The sequence below is a fragment of the Nylanderia fulva genome, unplaced genomic scaffold (genome assembly GCF_048542155.1).
Source record: "Nylanderia fulva isolate GAGA-0341 unplaced genomic scaffold, ASM4854215v1 Scaffold29, whole genome shotgun sequence".
NCBI lineage: Eukaryota > Metazoa > Arthropoda > Insecta > Hymenoptera > Formicidae > Nylanderia > Nylanderia fulva.
Window position 1 is genome coordinate 2,766,387 of NW_028190358.1, and position 24,135 is coordinate 2,790,521.

At 40.8% G+C, this 24,135-nt stretch overlaps 2 protein-coding genes across 5 annotated transcripts in view; one reads left to right on the forward strand and one right to left on the reverse strand.

Annotated features, from left to right (window-relative positions):
- The window catches only part of LOC114945851 (UPF0669 protein C6orf120 homolog), a 120,089-nt gene extending 115,655 nt beyond the window's left edge, over positions 1-4,434 (reverse strand). Inside the window, exon 1 of the mRNA XM_085484108.1 lies at positions 4,226-4,434. The gene's annotated coding sequence lies outside the window, so the exon portion shown is untranslated. The remainder of the gene's footprint in view (positions 1-4,225) is intronic.
- LOC114945841 (uncharacterized) overlaps positions 1-24,135 on the forward strand; it is a 148,313-nt gene that overhangs the window by 109,620 nt on the left and 14,558 nt on the right. For all 4 annotated transcript variants that reach the window (XM_029322163.2, XM_029322165.2, XM_085484101.1 and 1 more), the window contains one exon: positions 10,299-10,454. In XM_029322163.2, coding sequence (XP_029177996.1) covers positions 10,299-10,454 — 156 coding nt within the window. The remainder of the gene's footprint in view (positions 1-10,298; positions 10,455-24,135) is intronic.

A 24,135-nucleotide genomic window follows, 5' to 3' on the forward strand; every position in this document is an offset into this window, starting at 1 on the left:
CCTCATTCGACTTACGAATGCAGATGCACTTACGACGGAGGCAGTCTCACGCTCGGCTCCTCTCTCGCGAATTGCGCGGAAAATAATACGGCGATGGCGTGTTTACACATAATCCTCCCAATTTATTAAATTGCGAGAGAACTCTCTATTTTCGAGGGGTATTTTTTTTATTTCGCGAAATACACAACGGAGAACTTTTCGCGGAAAAATATGTTTCGAGGGAAGAAAATGAAATTTTATATATATATTACCGTCGTAAAAAACTTTGCCAGCAGCAAAACAGTCAACAACTTCGGATTGTTTCTCTCTTCCTTGAGAAAGAAAGACCCTTGTGTTGCGAGAACCTCTTCTCATAATATCGCGGTGTAGCCTTCAATGGTATAAACGCGCCACTGCATTGCTGCACCAGCAGGGAGTGCAACGTGAGCGCAACGACGGCTAATCACAACTCCTCGTCTCGTGGTGTATATATCTCGTATTGACAAACGGACAATGGACTCTCGCGTTGCGAGGCGGAGAGAAGAATACGCCCGAACGTATTGTGTTCGTCGAAGCTAGACGACAAGATACAATATGCGGAAAGCGCGAAAGCTTGTCGGTAACGAGCGCAATACTGAGAAAACCCTTGTGAGAGGTATTGGTCTCGAATAAAGTTTCGCTTCATCGCCCTGAGAATTCATTGGAAAAAGGTTTTATACGCATTAATTAATCGTACCGATACTACATACATTTATATCCTGAAACTGTCATATCGCTATATTAATTTATAACCACGGGTTAAATAAAATATTCCAATATATCTTACATTAAAATGATTTGTACTATAATATTATGTATCAGCGTTAACTACACATTACCATATTTGAATTGGGGTTAAATAATGAAACTGTGAATCTATATATCCGGCTGCTTATATTCACGCGTTTCCTTATCGTTGTTCTAAATATAAAATATCCTTTCTCGGTGAGCGAGAGCTAAAAAACTAATACAAAATTCTCGAGATACCCGAAATCTTGTTTAAAACGCAACCTCGTTGGAAAATACTCTGTATGTACCTGATTGTCATTTATTGATCAATCATCGATGCGAATTATCTGTACATGCTATCGAAGGATGATATCGAGCTTTAATAAGAGAAGAGAAGTGAAATGGTAAACTCTGAAGATAGACAGGACCTGAAGCACGAAGATTAACACTCCGTATTTTAGGTTTAAATATAAAAAAGGGTAGGTCCGTTTCTGTCGAGTACGGCCAGGAGGGCGAAGCAACTGTGACAAGAAGATTCACAGGAACCCCGAGAAGATATTGAAAAGTTAAATACGCATTTCCTTCGTTCGAAAATAGTAGAATCGTACCTGACTTTGTCAATCGATCGATAACATCCGATTTGATTTCCCAGAATTCATAATGCTTCGAATCGCATATCTTTATTCTTTTATTACGGAAGATGTACAGTTGCGCAAATGTCAAACTTCTGAGATAACGAAGAAAAAAATCGATAAACTAAAGATTTAAATAGATTTGAAATAAAGAAAGAGAAATAGAGTGTTCAGCATTTTTTTCCAATTTGTTTAACATATCGCGAACGCACGAGCTAAAGATATTAAGGTATACCTTGCATACGATATGTCCAGACTTATCAGAGGCGCATCAGTTCATTGAAATCTCCGTTTTGTTAAATTCACTCGAGATTAATTTTTCAACGAGGCGACGAGATAACTTGCGAGATAGCATCTCCGCATTTAACACGGTGAGAATGCAGTTCACCAAAATTTCTCAGCGGCGCATGACGGGGTTCGGGGCTCAGAAGAGAAGGGACACGCGCATGCACGTGTCTTTTAATGGGCGGCATTGAAGATGCTCCATATGCGTGTCGAGTGGCCCCAACCTCATTTCCGGATAAAAAAAAAATCGAGATAAATAAATCGTCCGGCGAGAGAAATCGGGTATATCGTGATATCGTCGCGTTATCTTGGATAACGACGACGCGTCGTCGCGTTTAATGATACGCGATGATTATCGCGATCTTTCGCGATAAAATAAAAAATTAACGCGAACGGATCACTGCGCAAAATTATCGGTAATAAAGCCACGCATCTATCTTTTTTTTTCGTTCTTACGGCGACGTCTCCTTTCTTCGAGATGAAAAGATGCGATTTGCGCGTGACGAATCTTTATTTAATTAAAGTCATTGAAGCCCCGAGATTAATAAAATCAGAACGAAGTGAGATGTATCATGATCAAATTATATATATATATATATTAGAACCGTGAGACTTGACGTTATTATTAAATATTGTAAAAATGATATTGTCAGTATTAATGTTATGCGGTAACTTTCCATCGCGAGAAACGCAGATTAAAGAAGATCGAGACAAACGTGTGATTTTCGGGCCACGCGTCGCCAAAATAATACCGTTGCTTCCGAATATATGTATATATATATATATATATATATATCTCCGCCGAGGAGATTCGCCTCGGGATAGAAATTACATGCCTCGGAGCCGTCCGGTATCGCTTTAATTCGATAACCTGTTTCCTTTTTATGCGTCGATTCCGCTCTCGCGGCTGCTGCCCGCATCGCTCGGTCTCGTTCTTCACGTTCTTTTTTTTTTTTTTTTTTTTTCCTTCATCGTACCCGATCCTTTATGCGCGTCGTGGTACCAAGTGACCAGGTCGGGCCCGTGGCCGTGAAAGTTTCCTCTGTTTCACATATCCTTTCAATGACAAACCTACCTCCTCCTCCCAACCTTCCCCCGGGTCATCGATGGAGAGCCCCCGATTCGAGGAAAGGGAGAAATTTTCGAAAGCGATGACGAGTTTTTTTTTGAGGCTGTGGTTTTGCTATCCGAACCGCACATCACCTTTATTGCATCACGGTGCATCGTGATGCAAAGTTGGCCGAGCCTCGCGAATGGCATTAAAATATATAGTATTATAACGCGATCGTCACAAGTTATATATAATACGAGACGCGTGCATATTATATAAATTCGAGCTCTTGCAATTTTGACAAGTCGACGATCTCGTCGAGATAATCTCTTCATTCTGCGCATATACCATAAAATGATTCTTCGATGAACAAACATTTGATTCAAGCCCGCAGACGACAGACGGCGTCTTTTGAGCGCAATCTCTTTTTTTCTATTCTAGTGCATGCATGTCGTCTCGCACTTCACACTCGTCCACGAGTGCTTTGTATTATCTCTCTTCCTCTCTTTCTCTCCCGTGCGTTTTTGCAGCCCTCTCGGGGCACACTCCTTCACTCGCTCGTCTTCGAGGCCAACAACGCAAACTGGACCCCATTGTTGATCGATCCGCGGTGAGAGGAGTTTCTAGGAGCAGAGAAGCGTCATTATATTGCCTTATGCACAATCGAGGAATGATTGACTCACGAGTAAATTGCAGAAAAATGATTGCATGGCTGACGCTCGCCATCTCGCTCTCGAGAGCACTAACGTTATTATAGTGTTGTGGCGAGTATTACGTAGCACGATTCGCAGAATTCACCTTCGAGATTATAACCGAGTTTATTCTTCGGACCGTCGTAAAGGAAAAAATATAACTCCCAAGACGTAGAGATCGATGACCAATATACTTGATGATGCGAGAGAGCAGTAAATATTTTACGTGCGTCGAGTGGCTCGCACGTATGTAAGCCGTGTGCATCGTGTGTTCCAAACATATAAATATAACGTCGTGGTTAATATAGAATACGATTCGCGAACGTGTTCACCGTTAGCCGGAAGTCGTATCTGATCCCAGGTAGAGAAGGTTAATAAGTCACGCATGAAACTCCTCGATGATTTCTAAAGATATCGATAAACGGAGAGCCTCGGCGACGAATAAAAATTCCCCCTACCTAACTTTCTACGTCATATCTCGCGGATTTTTAACAATTGCGAACTCGGTCCGCGATCAGCTGACTCCCTGTCACGCGTGTCGAAAATGCGTGAGAGTCGCGTTGCGGAATGATGGATTTTTTTTCGCGCAAATTACTAACTCGACACAGTCGTGCTTCTCTAATGCAAACGCGCGTCAATTATCTTTCGCATGCTTCTCTCTACGTGAAGACAAGATATGTATATTTTCACTTTCTATATGTGTTTATGAACGTGTCCAGATTTTATACACGATATTCCGAGCATTTTCCGGGTTTTCTTATATTGGAATTTTGCGGAAACGCTAAGCTCGACGAAAAAAAAAAGAAAGTGTCACGTACCTTTGTACAACGTCATCGTTTCATTTAATCAATCCTAGAAATAGGTCATGACGGTTCATTCATCGGTGTCTCCTCCAAACAGCTTCTCTCTTCTTCCGGCTCCGAACCGGCGCGAATGGTTTCGTAAATAGGTCAGCGATTAACTGTACGTCGCTAATGCCGGGAGCGGTTTCTCCGATCGATGATCAACAACTAATTGGCGCTTGTGAAAACGTCTCGACCGCGGTCGCGCACGTACGAGACGACGATTGGCAAACGTCCCGGTCGCGCGTAAAGTTGATGGCAAACGCGCAGAAGTAACTTTTCCTCGCTCTTGAAGAATACATTGTATAAACGCGCTGGCAAGATCCCAGCGCGGAAATTGATTTGCTATAACTTTGCCGTACCTTGACTCCTCGAAACTCTTGATTCGCTTCGTTAAGACGCGGACACGGATATCACTTTGATTTGCGTATTGACGGAATATTAATCGCGTTCGCGAAGGACTTAATGATAAAGTATTCGGAGCGCTGTGTGAACTTGACGTTTGTCGGGCGAAAGCCGTTTTGATATTAGATTGATATTAATTACTTTGGAATTCTTGGACGCGTTCACTTTCGCGAAATGAGTTACGGCGAGTTATGCGCATTGTGTAGCAGCTCTCTACATAATTAGAAGGCATACATTTTGCGATTGACATTAATTGTGCTTCGCGCGCGGCGAAATAATGTGAAACAATTGACGGTTGGCCTACATCTGAAAAGTTGCGATTGCTTACGTTTGCGAAAAAATTCAGACGACTCTTGAGTCATTCTCTTCACAATCCAACGATCGAAAAATAAAAATTTTTCACACGGACATATGTAACGCGCAACTTTCGCAGATTCTCGTTTTGAAGAAGCAAACATTTTCGCGAGTGATCGCTATTCCAGATCGAAAATAATCGCTTTAACCGATCGATTTAGCCTCGTGCTGTAAAATTCACATTAATCGATTCTTCGAGCGTCCTTGACCTGTGATTTTTGCCCTTGCGATCGATATCGCAACGCGAACGTCATTCGAGCGCGATTGTTTCGTACGTATGTGAAAAATTCTCGGGCTGACAATACGTAAACTGATGCCGCATCCACGGTTGAATTGAATCTCGCGCCTTTCTCGCGGGTAAAAGCGAGCCGACAACGCCTTATAATTGGAAAGCTGCGCTCATGAAAAGCTGCGCTCGTGGAAAGTTATCTTAAAATTACCGCCTCACACTAACATTGTGATATAAAATTATATTGTTGATATAAAATGATATTGCTTGACATAATTTTTTCTTAATTATATAAGTATGCCAATGCGACCGCGCGGACAGAGAATGAAAGTGTGCCAGCTTATAATTTCAGCTTGATTTTACAATGTAATCTCGCACGAAGTCGCAATCATCGCGGTGTCATATTCTTCGGCGCGTCTCCGACACGCTAAAGATAGATGAAATTTACTCTCGCGCACGTATCTCGGTCACTTATGGCACTCACCTTGTGGGCAGAAGAATTATCGAGTTTGATATGATGACCCTCGGCGTTATTCGGGATTCTGAAGATTTTAAAGAATCTTCGAGCGAGATTGCCCGGCGATGTGAAAAAAACTATATAAAAATTCCATTCCGCTAAATGTCGCAGCTCAAGAACTCGCGGAATTGATAAATGCGTTTCTGACCTTGTCGCGTTCGTCATCTCGATTTATATATGGAGAACAATCATGGAGATTGATATTCCAAGAGCTGCAGGTTGCGGGACGATTCAATGTTGGTACATAAACATTTCTGTCAGAATATTATAAATGTCATTATAGACAATTGCGATTGATATTTGTGGTAATAAGAAATGATGCATCGATATATTTATTCCGCAATCGCCGCGTTAAAATCAGCGTGAAAGTAAGATGGAACACGAGAATCTTATATGCTTTCCTGCGCGGAGAACAGCGCGGGCAGCTGCAGCTGAGAGTTTCCAGTCTTTGTGTTGCTGCAGGTTGGCAGGTGTCAGATACGAGATACATCTGCCAACCTGCACGTGTTCGCGCGCATGTGTGCGCGCACGCAGGTATACATCCCTGCGTGTGTTGAATCGGGGTGCGCCAGGTCGACGAAATGTCGACGAGCCGGTGTGCGACCGATCGACCAGCAGTATGCAGGTTTTGGGAAGCAAATCTGTTCACCTGCTGCACCATATCGCTAGGTGTGCGCCAGGCTCTCTGGTCCGCGTACAGCCAGGTGTCTCGAGAAAAATCGAAAGCCACGAAGCCGTCCAGGCCCGAGATTATTAAGGTTTGCCCCCGAGCGAGCGTAATGATAGGGTACCGGGCTCCCCGTTGGATGAGAGTGTCCAACTTTATCATATCCTTTTCTTTTTCTTTTGCCTTTCCGCTGCTGTATGCGAACGAATTTTGCTGCTCGATTGCCTCGCGACGTGTCCTGCCCATGTTAGGTTTCGAAAATCATGGTCAACCGCTAATTTCAACTTTCTTGGTCATAGAAATGAATATCTTGCTTGACAGTTTTCTTTTTATTAGTTGAAATATTAAAAACATGAATTTCTTTGAAAGACTAATTCTTCTATTCATCCGAGAAAGTGAGGTGGCTATTGTAAATTTTTATTCAATTTTTGTATTCGTTGTCATTTATCCCTCGTGTGATTTAAAAATATCTCGCATCTTCCAGACGCTACGATGTAAGTAGCGTGGGACCTTAAATTTATTCTCGATTATTTGTGGGCCTTCTATTCATCATACAAAGGGATCCTCGACGAGGTATCGAGTTATGTGTCCTCGTCTCTCCTCATGTCGCGGGAACACTCCATCAATAATACATTATACTTATTGATAATCTAAATAGAACTAGAGAGTCCTGATGCTTTTCATACACCATTACTGAAATTCAATCTTTTTCATTTCTATATATACACTTTCCTCTTTCCTTTTTCTCCATCATCATGCAATTTCCTTACTTTTTTTGCTTCGATATATCCTTTCGAGGCCTTATATCCGAGGGAGTCGAACTTGCTTCGTTCACATTGCTCGATCCCTTCTTAAAGGCAAAGAGAATCCATCTCAGGTATCAGCCGTTTCCTAGAATTACACGGACGAAAAACTCGGCCATCTGTTGAGCGAAGTTAATTGCGAGGGTGAAATCGTTGATTATAAATCTGTGCAACAATATTCTGATATGTTGGATGATAATTTCGTGCACGTTTCGTTAAAATTGTATTAAAGTTGCTTTAATAATCACAATACGGAGTCGCGAGGGAGCGCTTTTAATTAACGGAAAACCGTGGGCACGTTCCAAGAAGACAATGGATCATAAAGACTCTTCTACTAGAAATGAGAATGTCGATCGATAATTATTGAAGGAGTTCAAGCGATATTTTTCTTTTCAGTCGATGAATTTTTCTTTCTCTTTTGCACTTTTTATGCACTGTAATGTATTCTTCCGTAAAAATAAGCGAGACGAAAACGAATATCAATACGTTTTCGACATGTTCCGATATCGATTTTATAGTAGACGAGAAAGAGAGAAAAAAGGCGCGTTCCGTTGCGTATAGATACGTGCGTTGACCTGTCATCTGTATAGTCCACTGCAAGGTTGTTCACCGATGTGACATTGACAATGGCATAAACAGGCAGGTCTAACGAACCTACTCGTTCCCTGACTTCCTGTCCTACCTATGTTACAAATCCGGACCGTGTATTTACCATAAAAATAGCTTCGCATTATTTCAAAGATAAAATCAAGCATATATAATATCGTGTACATCTTATGGATTCTTAAATTTATTTTATACAATTCATAATTTTTTACGTGAATAAATTTTTTTATAGAATTTATATAATTCACAGCATTTATATTTATATAAATTAATTTTTAATTAAAGCGTACAACTTTTGAAATGACAAAATTCTGTCACGTTACGTAAAAAACGCGCAACCTGTTTACATCATTGGCTCGTTTCGATCATTAAGGAAAGAAGAGTACCTTACCGCAAATTGGAGTGTTATTTAGCGACACGAATCTCGCGGGAGACTCGTCTAGATAAAAGTCCCGCGGCTGTTAGACCTATTTTCCATTGTTGCGAGTAAAGCCGAGATTAGAGGAGATCTGCGACGATCATCATTTTCATTGATGAGATCGCGTAGGCTCTTGACCGCGTTTCTTATGCAACGGTCGCCTTTTTTTCGGGATCCAGGGTCACTCTTCAATTAGACATCGATATGTAATTATAGACTCGCGTATAATTAGGGGCGGGCTCGTCGGCCTAAGAATACATCGATTTCTGTCACTGCACATTAGCCGCGGGGTCACTGTGCCGTTTATAAACGTCCCGTATAGATATTCTGATGGCAAATTATAAATCGTCCGTAATGAGTGCACGCCCGCCTCTATAAACCGTTACAAACTTACAGTTAATTCTCTTTGTGAGTAGTGACGATATCAGTTTTTCTTAAATTGAGAGAAGAAGGAAGAGAGCTTTTTGTGTCATCTTCATTTCCCGCGACTAAACACCTTCGTGAAATTATTACCCGTCGAATTAATTTTTCAAGAGACCCAATCGCGTTTTGATCGACCGATTTTTTTATGGATTTTTCTAAAGCTGTATTTGTCAATCTCCAATCGCTCGCGATGAATGCACCGATGGCTATGATGCGCATTTGCATGTGCATCGTTTCATATTTACAGCGAGGCGAATCTATTGCAGCTTCATTGTCCGACACTAATGAGACGAGTTTCAGTTATTCCCACATTGTTTTGCACAGACGTCCGATTCTTTCCTGACGCGTCCACACGTGATGGTCGTCGATTTTCTAAATACGTCAAATTATTTATGCGCGAAAAAGATATACGACACGCTCCTTCGTATTTCGCCAGCCTGATTCTGTTTAATCCGTAAAAAAATGCATGCAAAATTGATTATACGATCTCTCTCTCCCGGGATAAATTATATTATTATCATATTAATTACTTGTTAGCGCCGAATTTTTATAGACCGGTTATTTATGAAAGGAATAAATTTATGAAGCATCTGCATTAAATCTCTTCGAACATGCAAACAGTCGCGAGGCAAATTTCGAAAGGAATAATTAAACAAAGTGAAGCTATATGTATTATTGTACTTTCACTGTGGGCAGTTAAATACAGGGATCTCTCGACGTTCGTGCATATGTTGTACGTCGAAGGGGATATATGTATATGAATAGAGAACGAAGCGTCAGAATCGTGTAATCGCTCGCGGCGTCATTTCTTCGGCGCGCTTATCACTTCGCTTATCACTTATCGCGGATGCTCGCACACGTGCAGCGACGATGCGCATTTGCATATGCACACGTGTTTTCTCGTCGACACCGACGCGCTGCTCGGCCCAAGAAGCCACCACCCACGTTAATGCTTTGTTTCCGATTATTAAATCGCGCGTTTAGTCTCCGCGCGAAAGAGTAAGAGAGAGGAAGGATGATAAGAGGATGCACAGAGATAAATTGTGGTAGGCGAAAATGGGTGAATCGGAAAGAGAGAGACTGCGTTATATATTAACTACTAGATACGGAATATCGAAATAATTGCGCAGCGGAAACTGTCACATGATAGAGCGGACGGAAACTTTACTAGGTGAAGATAATTAATAAAAATAATAATAAAAATAAAAATAATAAACTGGTTTTTATTTTCACGCTTCTCTCGATGGCTTTAATGCGAAACGAGATTGCGGGTCGGTAAATTGATAATTGTTTCTTCAAGCGCGATTTTAATGTCATTTCTGAAGTGATACCGTTTCTCGAGTTTTTTTATAATACGATAGAAATAATGACCTAGTGAAAGGGACGAGTCATAATATAATTATTTTATATTTCATTTTTTATTGTATGAGCATTTTTATATCGAACTGCTTACGCAAGTTATTACAAACTTTGCCTATACATTTCAGGGATTGATACATTTCAATTATTAATAATGGAATAACTATAATTACGCTCCTTTTATTAAATAATCATAAGTATAATTATTACTCAAACGATCTTTGTATCCCATTTTGCTGTAACGAGCATCCGTTCCTTCTGATTACAGAGTCCTGGAACGTTGCACAAAGATGTCGGCGGTGCCGGGACGAAGGTCAGCGAGAAAACGGTCGGTGGCGTCGGCACGGCGACCCTCACCACGCTCTCGTCCATTAATAACGCATCCAACACCGGCCGTAACAAAAACAACCCCGTATCTCACGAGGTAAGCTACACACAACGCAACTATATATGCGGAGAGAAGAGACCAGAGAGAGAGAGAGAGAGAGAGAAAGAGATCCTCTCGCGCGTATATATTGATCATAGCCGAGCGATACGTCATCTCGGGCCTCGCAGATGACTGCGATAATTAACCGGTCCTGCGCTTGAATTTATTGCCCATTAATCCGTTCGCATTCACCGGGCGTGCGTGCTGAAGGAATCGGCTCGTCCCTTCCGCTCCGCGATATCTAGACAGCCTGTATGCCTTTTGTGCGCCTGTGTCTTTGTGTACGTTTGGTACACAGGCACATGACATTATTCAGTGCATGACTTATTGGATGCAGTATAAAGTACCGTTTACAGTTTAGTTCCACTTTTGTCCCTATCTTTTTCTCTCTCGGGCCTGCATAAAAGGAGAATAACACCCGCATCTTTCGCGCGATGGAAAAAACCGCAAAAGCGTGATGCGATATTTTGTCAAATATACTCAGCGCTAAAGTTTAATATTTATTTATAACGATAGAAAGGAGGAATAGAATATTAATTGTATAGAGATATCCCACTTTGTGCCTTTGTTCGAGAGGTCGACGCGAAAGCGCGGAATAAAGGAGATCTCTCGTCGATGACGCGATCGAGGATCGTTTGCACGAGACTGTTATCATCGTCGGGCCACAATGTGCACGCGGGCCGTGTACGTAGGATTTTATTGGCCATTGTATTAACGAGGAAAATTACGCGTGCTCGCGCGTGTATGCGTTTATCGCGGTGTCCGCATAAATTTATCGAGTAGAATTCGCGCGCCCGTATATCGGCGGCGGCGATCGCGACGAAACCCACGGCGCGGTTTCGCCGCCGCAATTTTTCTTAACGGTTTTATCCGGAATTTATGATGTAAGAAAGAGAGAGAGAGAGAAAGAGAGAACGCGGATTCGCCAGCGACGCTACTCGGACGTAACTAATTGAAAATTGTTGCCCCCGGCTACCTGTTAGGTCGCGATAAATCGTGTCCCTGACATCGGAACGTGCACGGACAATCGTATCTTATTTCCCCGTTGCGGTTTCGGCTGTGAATCCGTCGCTGAACCACGTCATGAAAATGGCGTTCAATTTCTTGAGCTCGATTTCGTCGTCCTCCGGGGCGCGAAATAACCGCAATAAGATCGCAAGTGTATGCCGTCGTATCTGTGTAAGTGTACGACAATGGACGCAATGAAAAGTATTTTGTGAAATTAAAACAGATATATCGTAACCATTCATTTATCTTCCGTTGGAATCAGTAAAAAATTAAGCATTAGCTCTCCTTTTGAATAAACACTTAAATTTATTTATATGTTTATATAAAAAAAATGAAGATAACAAAGTAACAAAAAAATTAATAAAGCACAAAATGAGAAATAAAAATTTTTAATTGTGTTCTCTCCCCTGGAAAAAATTCTGAACACTCATGAGCATAACGATTATAAGGGTCAATGATAAACGTGTAAAGAATCACGAATTGACGCAAATTGCTTTTTCCTCACAATGGTTCTTTTTTCATTCAATTTAATTTATATAAATTAATTTTTTTTTTCATATGTAATAACCTGCGCTTATTAATAATCGCAACCTTGGGCGATAACGTCGCTGCGGCGTCTGCAATTGCCAGTCGAAACAGAGGGAATTAATCGTCCCGCGCCAAACACTCGTTAAGAGAGGTACAAAGAGAGATATACCTTTCTAGTGGCCCGCGGCCGATGTCGTCACCGCGGTTAATTTGTTCGCCCGAACTGTTATTACGCTCGTCGCGGCCTCGATTCCGTCGCTGTATCATTTCTTGCACCTCCGTGACACGAATTCGCCACGTCATCGTCGTTTGTCTCCTTCCTTAGTGTCTAATCCACACGCGAATTTTTTTCTTCCTCTTTTCTTTTTTTCGCGAGTCTCATTACGTGACCGAGACGATCGGATTTCGTTGCGTTCACGCGTTACGTAATTTTATGTGATCACGATCCCTCATGCACATTGTAATTTTTTCAACAATTTTTTACACACATTAAAAAAAGAGTCAGTTCGCGTGCATATATAACATATGTATCCACAAGGAAAGAATTTTTTGCGGATTACAGGTAGCGCGATTTACGTCTACCTGCATCTCTCGAAGAGATAGATACATGCATAGACACTTCTACAGGCGCGGTTCACCGTTACTTTTACTCGATACACGTGTGTATTACGCCGAGATTTATCGAGCTCTCGGACTAATTCATACGTGAATTTAGAAAGTCCAACACGAGATTTGTAGCTAATTGTTGTACAGCGTTTGTGCAACCGTGACGGGCGCGAAAGCCAAATGCTCGGCTCCTTCGGTTGCTGTCATTTTGTAAAACGAAAGCGTTCATTAGTCAGCCTAAGCCGGAGGCACCGATTAACGCGCTTCATTCGTCGTTGCGCTTACTCGAGAGAGTAATTATTGCGCAGCTTTTGCCTTTTCATCGATTTCCTCTAATTTTCTCTAATGATCTTAGCGACGATATATCAAAATTATTTCTATTTTTATTTCTGTCAATATATTATTTGATGATATAGTCTTTATTATAATATTATAGGTCGAATAATATAATATTAATTAGAATGTTCGCGTTTAATAGTAATGATATTTTATTTGACGATATAGCCTTTATTACAATATTATAGGTCGAATAATATAATATTAATTAGAATGTTCGCGTTCAATAGTAACGACGGTGTCAGGATTTTTTACACAATAGATATCGATCGATGAAGTCTTTAAATAGGATAGGTCGATTATGAAAGCTCTTCTTTGGCGAACTTGAGGGGGTGTCTTGCATAAATGGCTCGTACAGAGACTGGTGCCCTTTCCGGAACGAGACGTGACTCACGTCTCTTCGAGACATGGCGTAACAAAGATATAGCCGTGCTACTCAATATATATTCTGAATGCTACAAAGCTTAGCTGATCGTAAAGACGTTTATCTCCATTATATATAAATTTAGATAAAACATTTTTAACTTTAAATTTTTTAATTTAATTTCATAAATTTTTATTATTTTTTAAATTTAATTTCCAGTTTTATATGATGCTCTCCTCCTTAAACTTTTAAAGCTCTCTATTTTACAAAATTATTTTTCGCAACCTTTACGTTTGACATTACAGAAAAAAATCGTAATCAGTATATAAATATCTTTACGATGTGTAATTTAATTAATATCTTGTGTAATGTAGGGACTTATATAAGGCTGCTGTGATATTCGTGATAATCTATATGTATCTTGTCGGATAGATTTACAGCCTCGAGAGATTTTACATGAGATGACATACCATAGTTGTCAAACGCAATCATTCAAAGCAATCCAATATATAAATCATTGCTTCGATCGGATGACGCAGTTTGTGTGTTGAGTGAGAAAGATAAAAAAGTATTATTAATTGGAAATTTAAATGACTTTAATTAATCACAGGTGCGAACAATTTAATTTCAACGGAATATTCATATATGTTTTGTACACATATGGACTCTTTATAAAATATTCGAATGCGAGTGTACATACATTATTTAATTGCACGCGATCTGCTTCGGGATCAAAGTTTATATATATCAATGATTGTTACGAATTCCTTATTCACATCTATATCTCGTCAACATGTATCGTTGCACCACCGATTGTTCTAATCAAAATTACAGTATCCGATTACATACGGCAACTCCGTTATGTCTATCTCTGTACTCGCGATAATAACTGTGAAAATAAATCGTCGCGTCGTATACTAATTTATTCTTATATTCATTACAATCCGAATAATCACAGCCGAATGTCGAATGTCAAATCATAACTGAATATCGATAACTTTGTCCTGCCGCTGCTATATGTGGTCAAACAATTCACGAACTTTTTTTTATTTAAATTCGAGAGAGGGAGAATTTTCTATGTCGCGCATTTTGCATATTTTCGTTATTAATTTTACATCGTTTTCATACGAAAAGCGCGATAATTTATCGTTGATGTACTTTTTATTTCACCATTTTAGCGCGCTTTATTGTAACGCTTAATTCTGTTCCGATGGAAATTGCGAAATTGCACTTTTTTGCCAAACGAGGTCTTTGTGGGATTTCGGGAACGGGACACCCCGGGAGTTGTGCAGTAATTGAAAACACAAGCGGGCTGCTCCTCCCGCTAATTAAATCCGCCGAGTGTATTACACTCTGACGTAGGAGTCGACGACGGTCGATTGTTTGCGATTTTACTGCGTTTGAATATGTGTATGTACGAGACATCAAAGATTCAGTACGCGCAAGTTAATAGAGTCACGATTTGCAACAATAACGCACGAACGTCATGCGACCATAAGAAGCCTCGCTCGGCACAAGCATTATTTACGCACAAGGCGCTGGTAACTCGACCACCTCGTATTGTATCTCGGATTTCGCGATAGCATAAATACGCTACCTGCGGGCCACCCCACGGGCTAACGATCCTCGTGACAAAAGTAACACAACGCCGAGATTAGCATCCGAGCTGCAACAACAGATCTCTTTCCGCCTAGTCTTAAGCTATGTCCTTACTGGAGCAACAACTGGCAACTTTTTTAAAAAACATGGAGCATCAACAAAAAGTTGCTCGTTGTTGTTCCAATGAGGATGCAACTTGAAACTTTCGGTAACAACCAACAACTTTTTTAAGAAACATGGAACACCAACAAAAAGTTGCTCGTTGTTGTTCCAATGAGGACGTAGCTTGAAACTTTCGGTAACAACTGCCAACTTTCGTAAGGAACATTGGACATCAACAAAAGTTGCTCGTTGTTGCTCCAATGAGGACGCAGCTTGAAACTTTCGGTAACAACTAGCAACTTTCTTAAGGAACATGGAACATCAACAAAAGTTGCTCGTTGGTGCTCCAGTGAGGACATGGCTTTATGGGAGGCAGACAATTGTCTCTCCCAAGTCCCTTCGTATTTAACTCCGTTCGGATGTAAGAGCGACGAGTGAAGGGAAATTACCGACATCGATATCGACATTGAGGGAAATGACGTAATTGTAGGTTCCTCCACCCCGAATGATTAACAGTTATTCGATTTTATGACTGTTATTACGGTTTTAATACTCGAAACAATTTCACTAAACGACGACGTACCTATACTTCTTAGGCGGAATTGCAATCGCACGCTTTAAATGCGACTTGAAGTGGGACGCCCGCGTATTCTTCGAGAGAAACTGCGCAGCTTATTCCTCTTCTCTCTCTAAACCGTTCTTGCGTAACACACACGTAACGCTTGTATCCTATTGTTAATATAATATTCTCATCTCACTTCTCTTCGCCCTATAATTTTCTCGCGCGCGCGCTCGCACGATGAATGACCGTTGACGAAATAAATTGTATAAAGATTCGCAATCAAGCAAGAATTGCTCGACACGATGCAGTATTTGATAATTGTACTCGCGCTTGTTAAGCAAGAGACAATGCGACGCCTTCATGACACCGCAAACAATCGGCGCCCGCCGTGTCAGTGTTCATTAAAACTCACTTACGATCTTCTCGCCAGCGGACATGAAATATATCTTCGCTTTCTGCGAAACGATTTGCCGCGATGGAAATGGAAAATATATTCAATTGTCGCGTTAAACGAGAAAGGGCTAACGGGATTTTCAGTGAACTGTGCGCCGCGGCAATTCGCATTTAAGAAATTATAATTTATTACTCACCCTCTCTCTTCAAATTAGTCCATTATTACAAAATTATTTTTTAATTCAATTTTTTATTTAATATTTAATTTTTTAATTTAATATTTATTATTTTATTTTATCTTATGATGTGTCTTTTTCTCAATAAGATATAAGAAAGTCTTCGATAATAATCTACGTCCTCACTGGAGCGAAACAATGAACAACTTTTTGTTGATACTCCATGTTTCTTATAAAAGTTACTAGTTGTTGCTCCAACGAGGACATAGCTATATACATTAAGCTTCGTATTCGATTTTAAAATCGATATACTCTTATCTAGTGCGAGTGCCAAACATAGTTGCGGAATGTTTACCGCGCGAGAGACTTTCTGTTCGATGGAATGTCGAGTTGCGCCAAGTATAAAATCTCTCGCGCTTTCCAGCGCGACTGAAAAGCGCGGCTGTACAAACGACTGTCTGATTAGCCGGTGTATCGGTTGCTTCGTCGGATCTCATCACCGGCCATACGGAAACACATAGCTCACACAGGCGTTTCTCCTTCTCCTCCTCCTCTCTCTCTCGGCGTTCACTCGCGCAAACACACACGCGCGCATGCTGATGTACCGTTATCTCCATACGCACTTTGACTCCATGCGCCCGTGCATATGTGGGTCTCGGATGGTTATGACTATGCTAATGGAGATATCCGTTCGATTATAAGCTCGCCGTTGTGCGTTTCGTGCGATCGCGCGCGTGTACTACACGAATCGATAAAACGATGTGGGTGAAGATGACAATGAGAAACTGTATACTACCGCCAACACTATTAATGGCTATTGTCCGATTCGGGAAAGCAGCAATGTTAATGAAACACTGGTTTATACCGGGTACGACCCAGAATTACAACTTTGGCGTTATTATTGGTTTAATTTCGGAGTGAAGTTCGGGTTGGAGTAAGTTAGATACTTGTAAACTCTTTCCAAAGTATCTAACTAATTCGAAATATTAAGTTATTAAGAGAACAATTGAACATCTTAAAGTAGAGTTGGATTAATAATACACATATAAGAGATAATAGAGAAAATGACATTTTTTTAAGAGCTCAAAGTAGAGACTGAAGGGAAGCTTTCCCGTAATTCATACAAGACAGCTCGTGTTTGTAATTGCCTCCTCTTATTCTCTCTCCATCATAGCTGCGAGCTATAAAATCCAGTTCGCGCACAACGAAGACAGGCCGTGGCTAATTCACGACGTTTAAATTTCTAATGATCCACGATCAACACGCGCAACTATCAGCAACGTGCGAACACGCTTCCATGCGGCCGTATAATCGGGCCTAAGGTATAAATATTCATTAGCCGGTTCAATTATGAGACCACCGAGAGAGGAAGATACACCAGGCGGCGATGCGTTATCGGTGCGTCGATGTGTAGACGCTAAACACGCATCGCGCTCGCGCTCGCGCACGCCGGTAACCCGTGTATATAAGGTTGCCGACGAGGGCATTCGAGTCAGCGACAAAAGGACGATGAACTGTACCAGTAGCTTCGTTCCTAGCGGTCGTGACAAAATAACCGGTTTCTTCTATCAGCGAAATTGCGTACCTGGTACGAATTGAATGTAAAATACGCCGCAGTTACGCACCCACTCGTATCTATACAAGGTATCCGAGAATTGAAAGGAACACGGTTTGAAGCCGGAAAAATTCATGTTTTGTATAATAATATCGTTATTTATCTATTTATTTATTTTTTTTGATAAAAAAGAATGATATATTTTGGAGATTAGTATTTCTAATTAAGACAAAACATAGCGATATATTTAAAAAATTTGCATTTTTGTATATTCATTAGATTCATCGTATTTTTTTCTTCGTCATTTTTATATATATATCCTAATAATTTCTAGGCGCACCGTGAGATGTTTCTCATGGAAAAATGAGCAATATGCGATTTCTTTTTGCGCTCTCGGTTGCGTGCGCATAAACTGCGTTGTGTGACTTTCCACAATTGATTACGTTAACGCACTGTTCTACTGAAACCTTTTATTTTCTGGAGCGAGTTTTTTTTACTCATTCGACATGAGTAATCGACATGAAATTTTAATTAATAAAAAAAATCTCCGTCTTTTGTCTTCAAAGTATAATTACCGCTTATCGCGAGTGCAGCTTGCGCTTGATGGGTGCTATCGCGCTTATTCTCGGTATCGGAAAAGGAGAAAAATGTTGCAAGAAAGGCGGGGAATAGCCGCCGGGGCCGGGATTAATATCGCGCTCCACCTTATACTGAAGAAACGCTCGGATATCACGGGTGTCCCGTTAGCGTCGAGAGGATTACAGAGGGTTAATGGAACCGTTCTGACGATTCGCCGCCGATTGCCGATCGTTAAAGACCGATAATAAGTCAGGGTCGTCGTTAAACTGGCCGTGGAGGCCGGCGCGTTTCTTTCCTCTTACATAATGGGACTTGCGGGCGTTTGTCTGTCGATCCATGTCGCTTCCGGTGGGCCGTGCGAGTTCGCGTCACGTGACTTCCGCCGGACCGTGCGTAACGCATATATCGTACGCGTATATCGAGATGGAGAGCTTCAACCGATATATAAACACATGTGTTCGAAGCCTTGACGAGACACGCGTGCAGCATAAATCGCGTGGTAACACGCTTGGAATCTCGAGGTCTTCTCGCGCGTCTTTTCCTTCATAATGCATAAGTGCACAAGCGCGGTTAATCCATTACCATATTTACCGGTTATATTTGAATTGGAACACAAAACTTTTACCGAGGAACGCACTCATTTGAGGAGAAAAAAGAATCTACGTTTACCGTTACGTTGTACCGTGAGAATGGAGACTTGCAAAGTTGCAGAAATGCATCTCGCCCGATGCACTCCGCGATTCGAAATGACCCTGCACGATTTACGGCGTTTATTGGCCGCTCCATTCAGTATTGACTGGCGAAAATTTTTACCTTTAACTCTCCTTATCTGATAAGATTCTCAATAAACGCTACGCCTTTATTTTAGAACGGCGGAGTTGATGAGGTACCGATACACCGGCGCGCGACTAACGAAGGATGGAGTTTTCGGTTTAATAACTCGTCTACGATAATCTAAACTCGGTAACGAGAGAAACCGATAATAAATCGGGCGATAAAGGCGGGTTTAAATACCGGTTAGTTACGCTTGAAAGCACGCCAGCCGTATTATATAGTCTTATTTACGTGACACACATCTTTGCGACGGAAATTGCGGGACCCTCGGAGAATGCGTCGTCAATCGATAACGATGAATGGAATAATTGATCGATCGCCGTCTTTGTAATACCCGTCACTAAATGCCTGGCTCAATTTTTTCCCCGATGTTCGATACGATGGGATCCTTTCACGAGAGCCCACTTTACGAGAATGACTTACCGATTTACGAGTTATATCGAGGAACACGCAACGTTATCCTTCCTTGGATAACGCTTCTCTCTCCTTGAAATGGACGATTAATATTACGAATCGCGGGATGGGCACGCGAAAGACTCTCTCTCCTTGGAATCAGTGAAAAAAATTAAGCATTTGCTCTCTTTGTGAGTAAACACTGGAATTTATTTGCAATTTTATTTCATATAAAAATATTGAAATAACAAAATAATAAAAGATTGAATTTAAAAAATTCAGAAAGAATAATAATAAGAAACAAAAAATGTTAATCATGTCCGTCCCTGGAAAAAATCTTGCAGACGCCCATGTCCGCGGGCGATCATTATGGAACAGCTGGTCGATGGAATCCGAAGACTCGCGAGAACGCGCCGTAAAAGAGCTCGCGGCGCGTTGTCTTTTTATTATCGGCGTGGTTTATATATTATATGTCTCTACTAATGTGCGTGACGCGTGCGAGAGTTACGTATGACGGAGGTTTGTGTTATCCATTGCTGCTTGGCTGACACACCTGGAATTCGAGACTTTTCACGATGCACCTTGATCTTTTCGTACTCGTCACGGTTACGCAAGATTATCCTTGATTTTTTCTCCCACGTGTGTTATGTATATGTCAAAAGACACGCATTGTTTTTTATTTGTTCACAAAAGGTGTCTGGAATCAATTTATCCGGACGAAACTTTGTTTCGCGCAACAATGACAATCATCATTGTGTTTCTTAGGATGAGAAGTAAACTTTTTCTTTGACATTAACTGACTGTTACATTACCGCGCTTGCCTAACGTGTATATTTGTCGTGTCTTCGTCACGTTTAATGAATAAAATAATTGTCGCGATAGTTGCCGTTTTTAACGTTGCTCTCCAAGGTGCCGTTGCAAAACGCATCGTTAAGAGCAAACGATTAGCGTTTTCCGGTTTCTGAGGTGAGCGTTCCGTTGTGTGTCAAGGCGACCAGCCTTGGCTTTATATTCTGCACAGACACGAGCGAATCATTGTTTGCGATCGCATTACATAAATATATCATGCGATTCTAAATCAATCTTTTACATTTGACTAATTGATTTAATTAGCCGGGGCTTATATTAATACACTTATATAAAATGCACAGCAAATACTGTGTAGAATGGTCAAGATGAGCCTGAAAGATAAATATCATAATCTAATCTAGAAGATTAATATCAAGTTGTAGAAGCGTTACTTTATAAACGCAGATAGATCTTTAAAAAATGCTTTGTCCGTAAAAGTTCAAGAGAAGATATATTCATAAAACAAATCACTTCTAATAATAATAGCTTATGCCATAAAGATGTAAATTGAATATCTGCACAAGAACCCCTATCTCTCGTAAATCAACACTTTCCCAGCTGGATATTGCTTGCCAACGTAAAGAATTTTCCAAGAAAGAACCTCCATAAGAAGGCCACAAATAGCAGGTGTTTCAGAAAACAGGAAAAACATTCGAGAGAACTTCAGCGTGTGATGGAAACCAATATCCTCATTTTTTTTCGCGGTCAGAAAATTTTGGGCGCTGGCTCCTTTCGTGAAACTTTCTCCGGCCGGCGGACTTCTCTCTTGCAGCTGCGCCACAGAGATGATCTCGTGATCTCGCTTAAAGCACACGGACCATCACCTCGACGACCCATAGGGACCATGTCGTGCACGTTTACAGTGCACGGATGGGCACGTATATGTATACGCGTGTTTGATAACATGTCAACGCAGGCAGTATGTGACATCCACCGCACCACGTGTGCGCCCCAAGAACACGTGACACGCTCACGTGTGCAAGAAGGCCGTGTGCGACTTTTCCTTGGCGAGATCGCATCCGGTTGCGCCCAAGTTTTTCGAGGTCGATGTGAAAAAAAATACCAGTCTCATCCAAAGAGTACATAGTCTACGAAAGGTGTATTTGTTTTTCGACGTGCATAAACGTCCGCTTTTTTTCTTCTTTACTGATCAATTATTACCTTGAGCGACACTTTCATAATTATCAACTTTCGTATTTTTGTCATCGTTATATTTATTATTAATTTCTACCGATCGGAGAACATGTTACGAGCAAATATTTACTTCTTTAATTAGGAATAAAAAAGGAGGATATGAGAGAAATTGGCGACGAGCTTGAAATGCGTGATTTTGCGAGGTGAACTTTCGGTGTCAGCGCGACGACAAGCGATAAATCCCAACGAAATAATTGCTCCCCCGGTCGTTTGTGCCGTCGAAGACGGCCAAGACGAGGGAACGGGAATTCAGCATTCGATAGAATTCCTGCTCCGAGGCGGAAATTGTGTCGCCACGGCCTACGACGCGAACGACAAAAGCAACCCCGATGCAGCACAGTGCGCGATTGAATTTCAATACGCAGAAGTTGTTAAGCAATGAAAGGCTTGACGCTCGATTGTCTTTCTAGTTTCTATTGTCCGCGGGTGAAGCGTACAAGAAAAATCGTAATAAAGACCTCCATCTCGGGTTCCGCGAGCATTCCGACCGAAAGACCCGTTGTTCTTCATCAGCGAATTGTTCGCCGTAAAATCCTTAAAATGAAACTGAAATACACGGGGAAAAACGCAGGATATAGAGTTTGGAAAAAATCTTGCATAAAATTATATTTGTTTAAATATCTCTCAGAGATTAATCGCGAGTGTTTACAATATCGAGATTCAAGCTCGTCGAACTTGTATCGATGTTTTTTATTTCTTATAAATTTGTAGATAAAATAAGATGCTCTTTGGTTGTTCTCAATGCGGAAAATGAAGATCGCTTCGTCTAGTCGTCGCCATGTACGTACGTAAAGGTTTCGTTGCCTTATTAAGGCGCTCTCGCGCGACCCTCCGCGAGCTGGACGAAGAAGGACGGAGAGCCGGAACTCCAAAACCAGTTTATTATTCGAAACCGCGCCGGAGAGCGTAAAAAGAAGCGGTGCCTCGCGAAAGATGTTTTCTAGCAGGTTTTATTTGAGGTCAGTTTCGCGTCGGCCCCGCGAGAGAGTAAGGATACTACTCGTCGATCAGTCAAGATCGATCATAGATTTCCCCATTGTTAGTCTTCCGGAGAAATTGCCGGTCTTCATCTTCCATAAATGCGCAACTTGTGCGGAATCCGATTTCAAGCGCTCCGTTCGGAATCGCTTGAAATTCAGCATATCGTGCAAATAAATAATAAGTTTATAGGCCGCGTAAACATATATATATATATATATGTTTACGCGAATATATATATATATATATATATATATATATATATATATATATATATATTCTCGGCGAAAATGTCGAGACACCAATAATTTTTGAATTATAAGCAGTTGAAAATAAAGGCTTTTTTAGAAACTAAGCCTTGTGGAAATAAAATATTGACAGAACTATATTTTTCAATTAATTTTAGGTAGAGTTTACTTTAATACAATTTTAATATAAGGCTTAGTTATAAAGATACATAATAACAAAAATTGGGAACGTGCTAAAAATGATGGTCTCCCTCAACATTTTCACCAAGGAAAAACCCTGTATATATATCTTTTTCAATCAATCCATTCTTTCTCTGTCCCTGTCTTTTTTCTCTCTCTCTCCCGTGCTTCACAAAACTTTTATTCTGATTCTCGTGGATATACCAACGTGCGTGAATAAATCATATTGTTTATCACCAGATGAAACCGTGAAATTCCGGTTGGGAAAATTTGCAACGGCGCGCATCGAAATCGCGTGATCCACTTGCGCGATTGAAACCCTCGGTCTATCGTTTATTTCGCAAAACGTGCGCAAATTAGCATAATATGCAGCTAATATGAATCTCTGCAACCGCACTCGGTATAAAGCGACCTTTTATTAAATCCGCCGTGTTTGGAAAGCATGACTGTCATCCTGTAATCGTTCTCGGTTTATAATTATTTAATATATGTATCGTCAATATGAATTTATTTGGACGTTCATTTCGTGCTTTGTATGCACAGTATTTTCTCTTTCCTCTAATCCGTGGCAGTCTATAAATAGGTTGTTACATTGTGTTTTACAGCTATGATTTTTGATAACTTTAGACGTATCGAATGTTATCAAAAAAAATGTTATCATTATGATAATTAGAATCTTATCGATTGATAAATATTTTTCTACATACACAAGTTATATCGAATACAAAATTGGACACAAGAAAGAGAGAAGAAGTATAGGAGACAAAGAGAGAGTGCGCGAGGCAGATAAAAAATTTTCCTAGAAATCCGTCTTCGTCGAAGCACAACACGCGATATATCGAGAAATAACGTTATGCAACGATACGATAGCGCGCCTATACATATATATATACATATATGTGGCAATAATTCGCCTGCAATCATTTCCTATGCGAAATGGAATTTCGAAAAGCAGTTTGAGAGCGCAATTACAAGACCCTCGTTTCACGAATCGTTGATTATTAAGTAGCTTCGGTATATCGCATTAATACTACAATCGATCGCGGTTCAAACGATCGAACCTATGGCCAATGTAATCTCGGTGTAATTCAGGGAGAAAGAGAGAGAAACACCACATCCTACACTTTTATCGTGTCGGTTCTCCGTTACATAATTATGAAATTTACCTAGAACACACGCATGCACGTACGTATA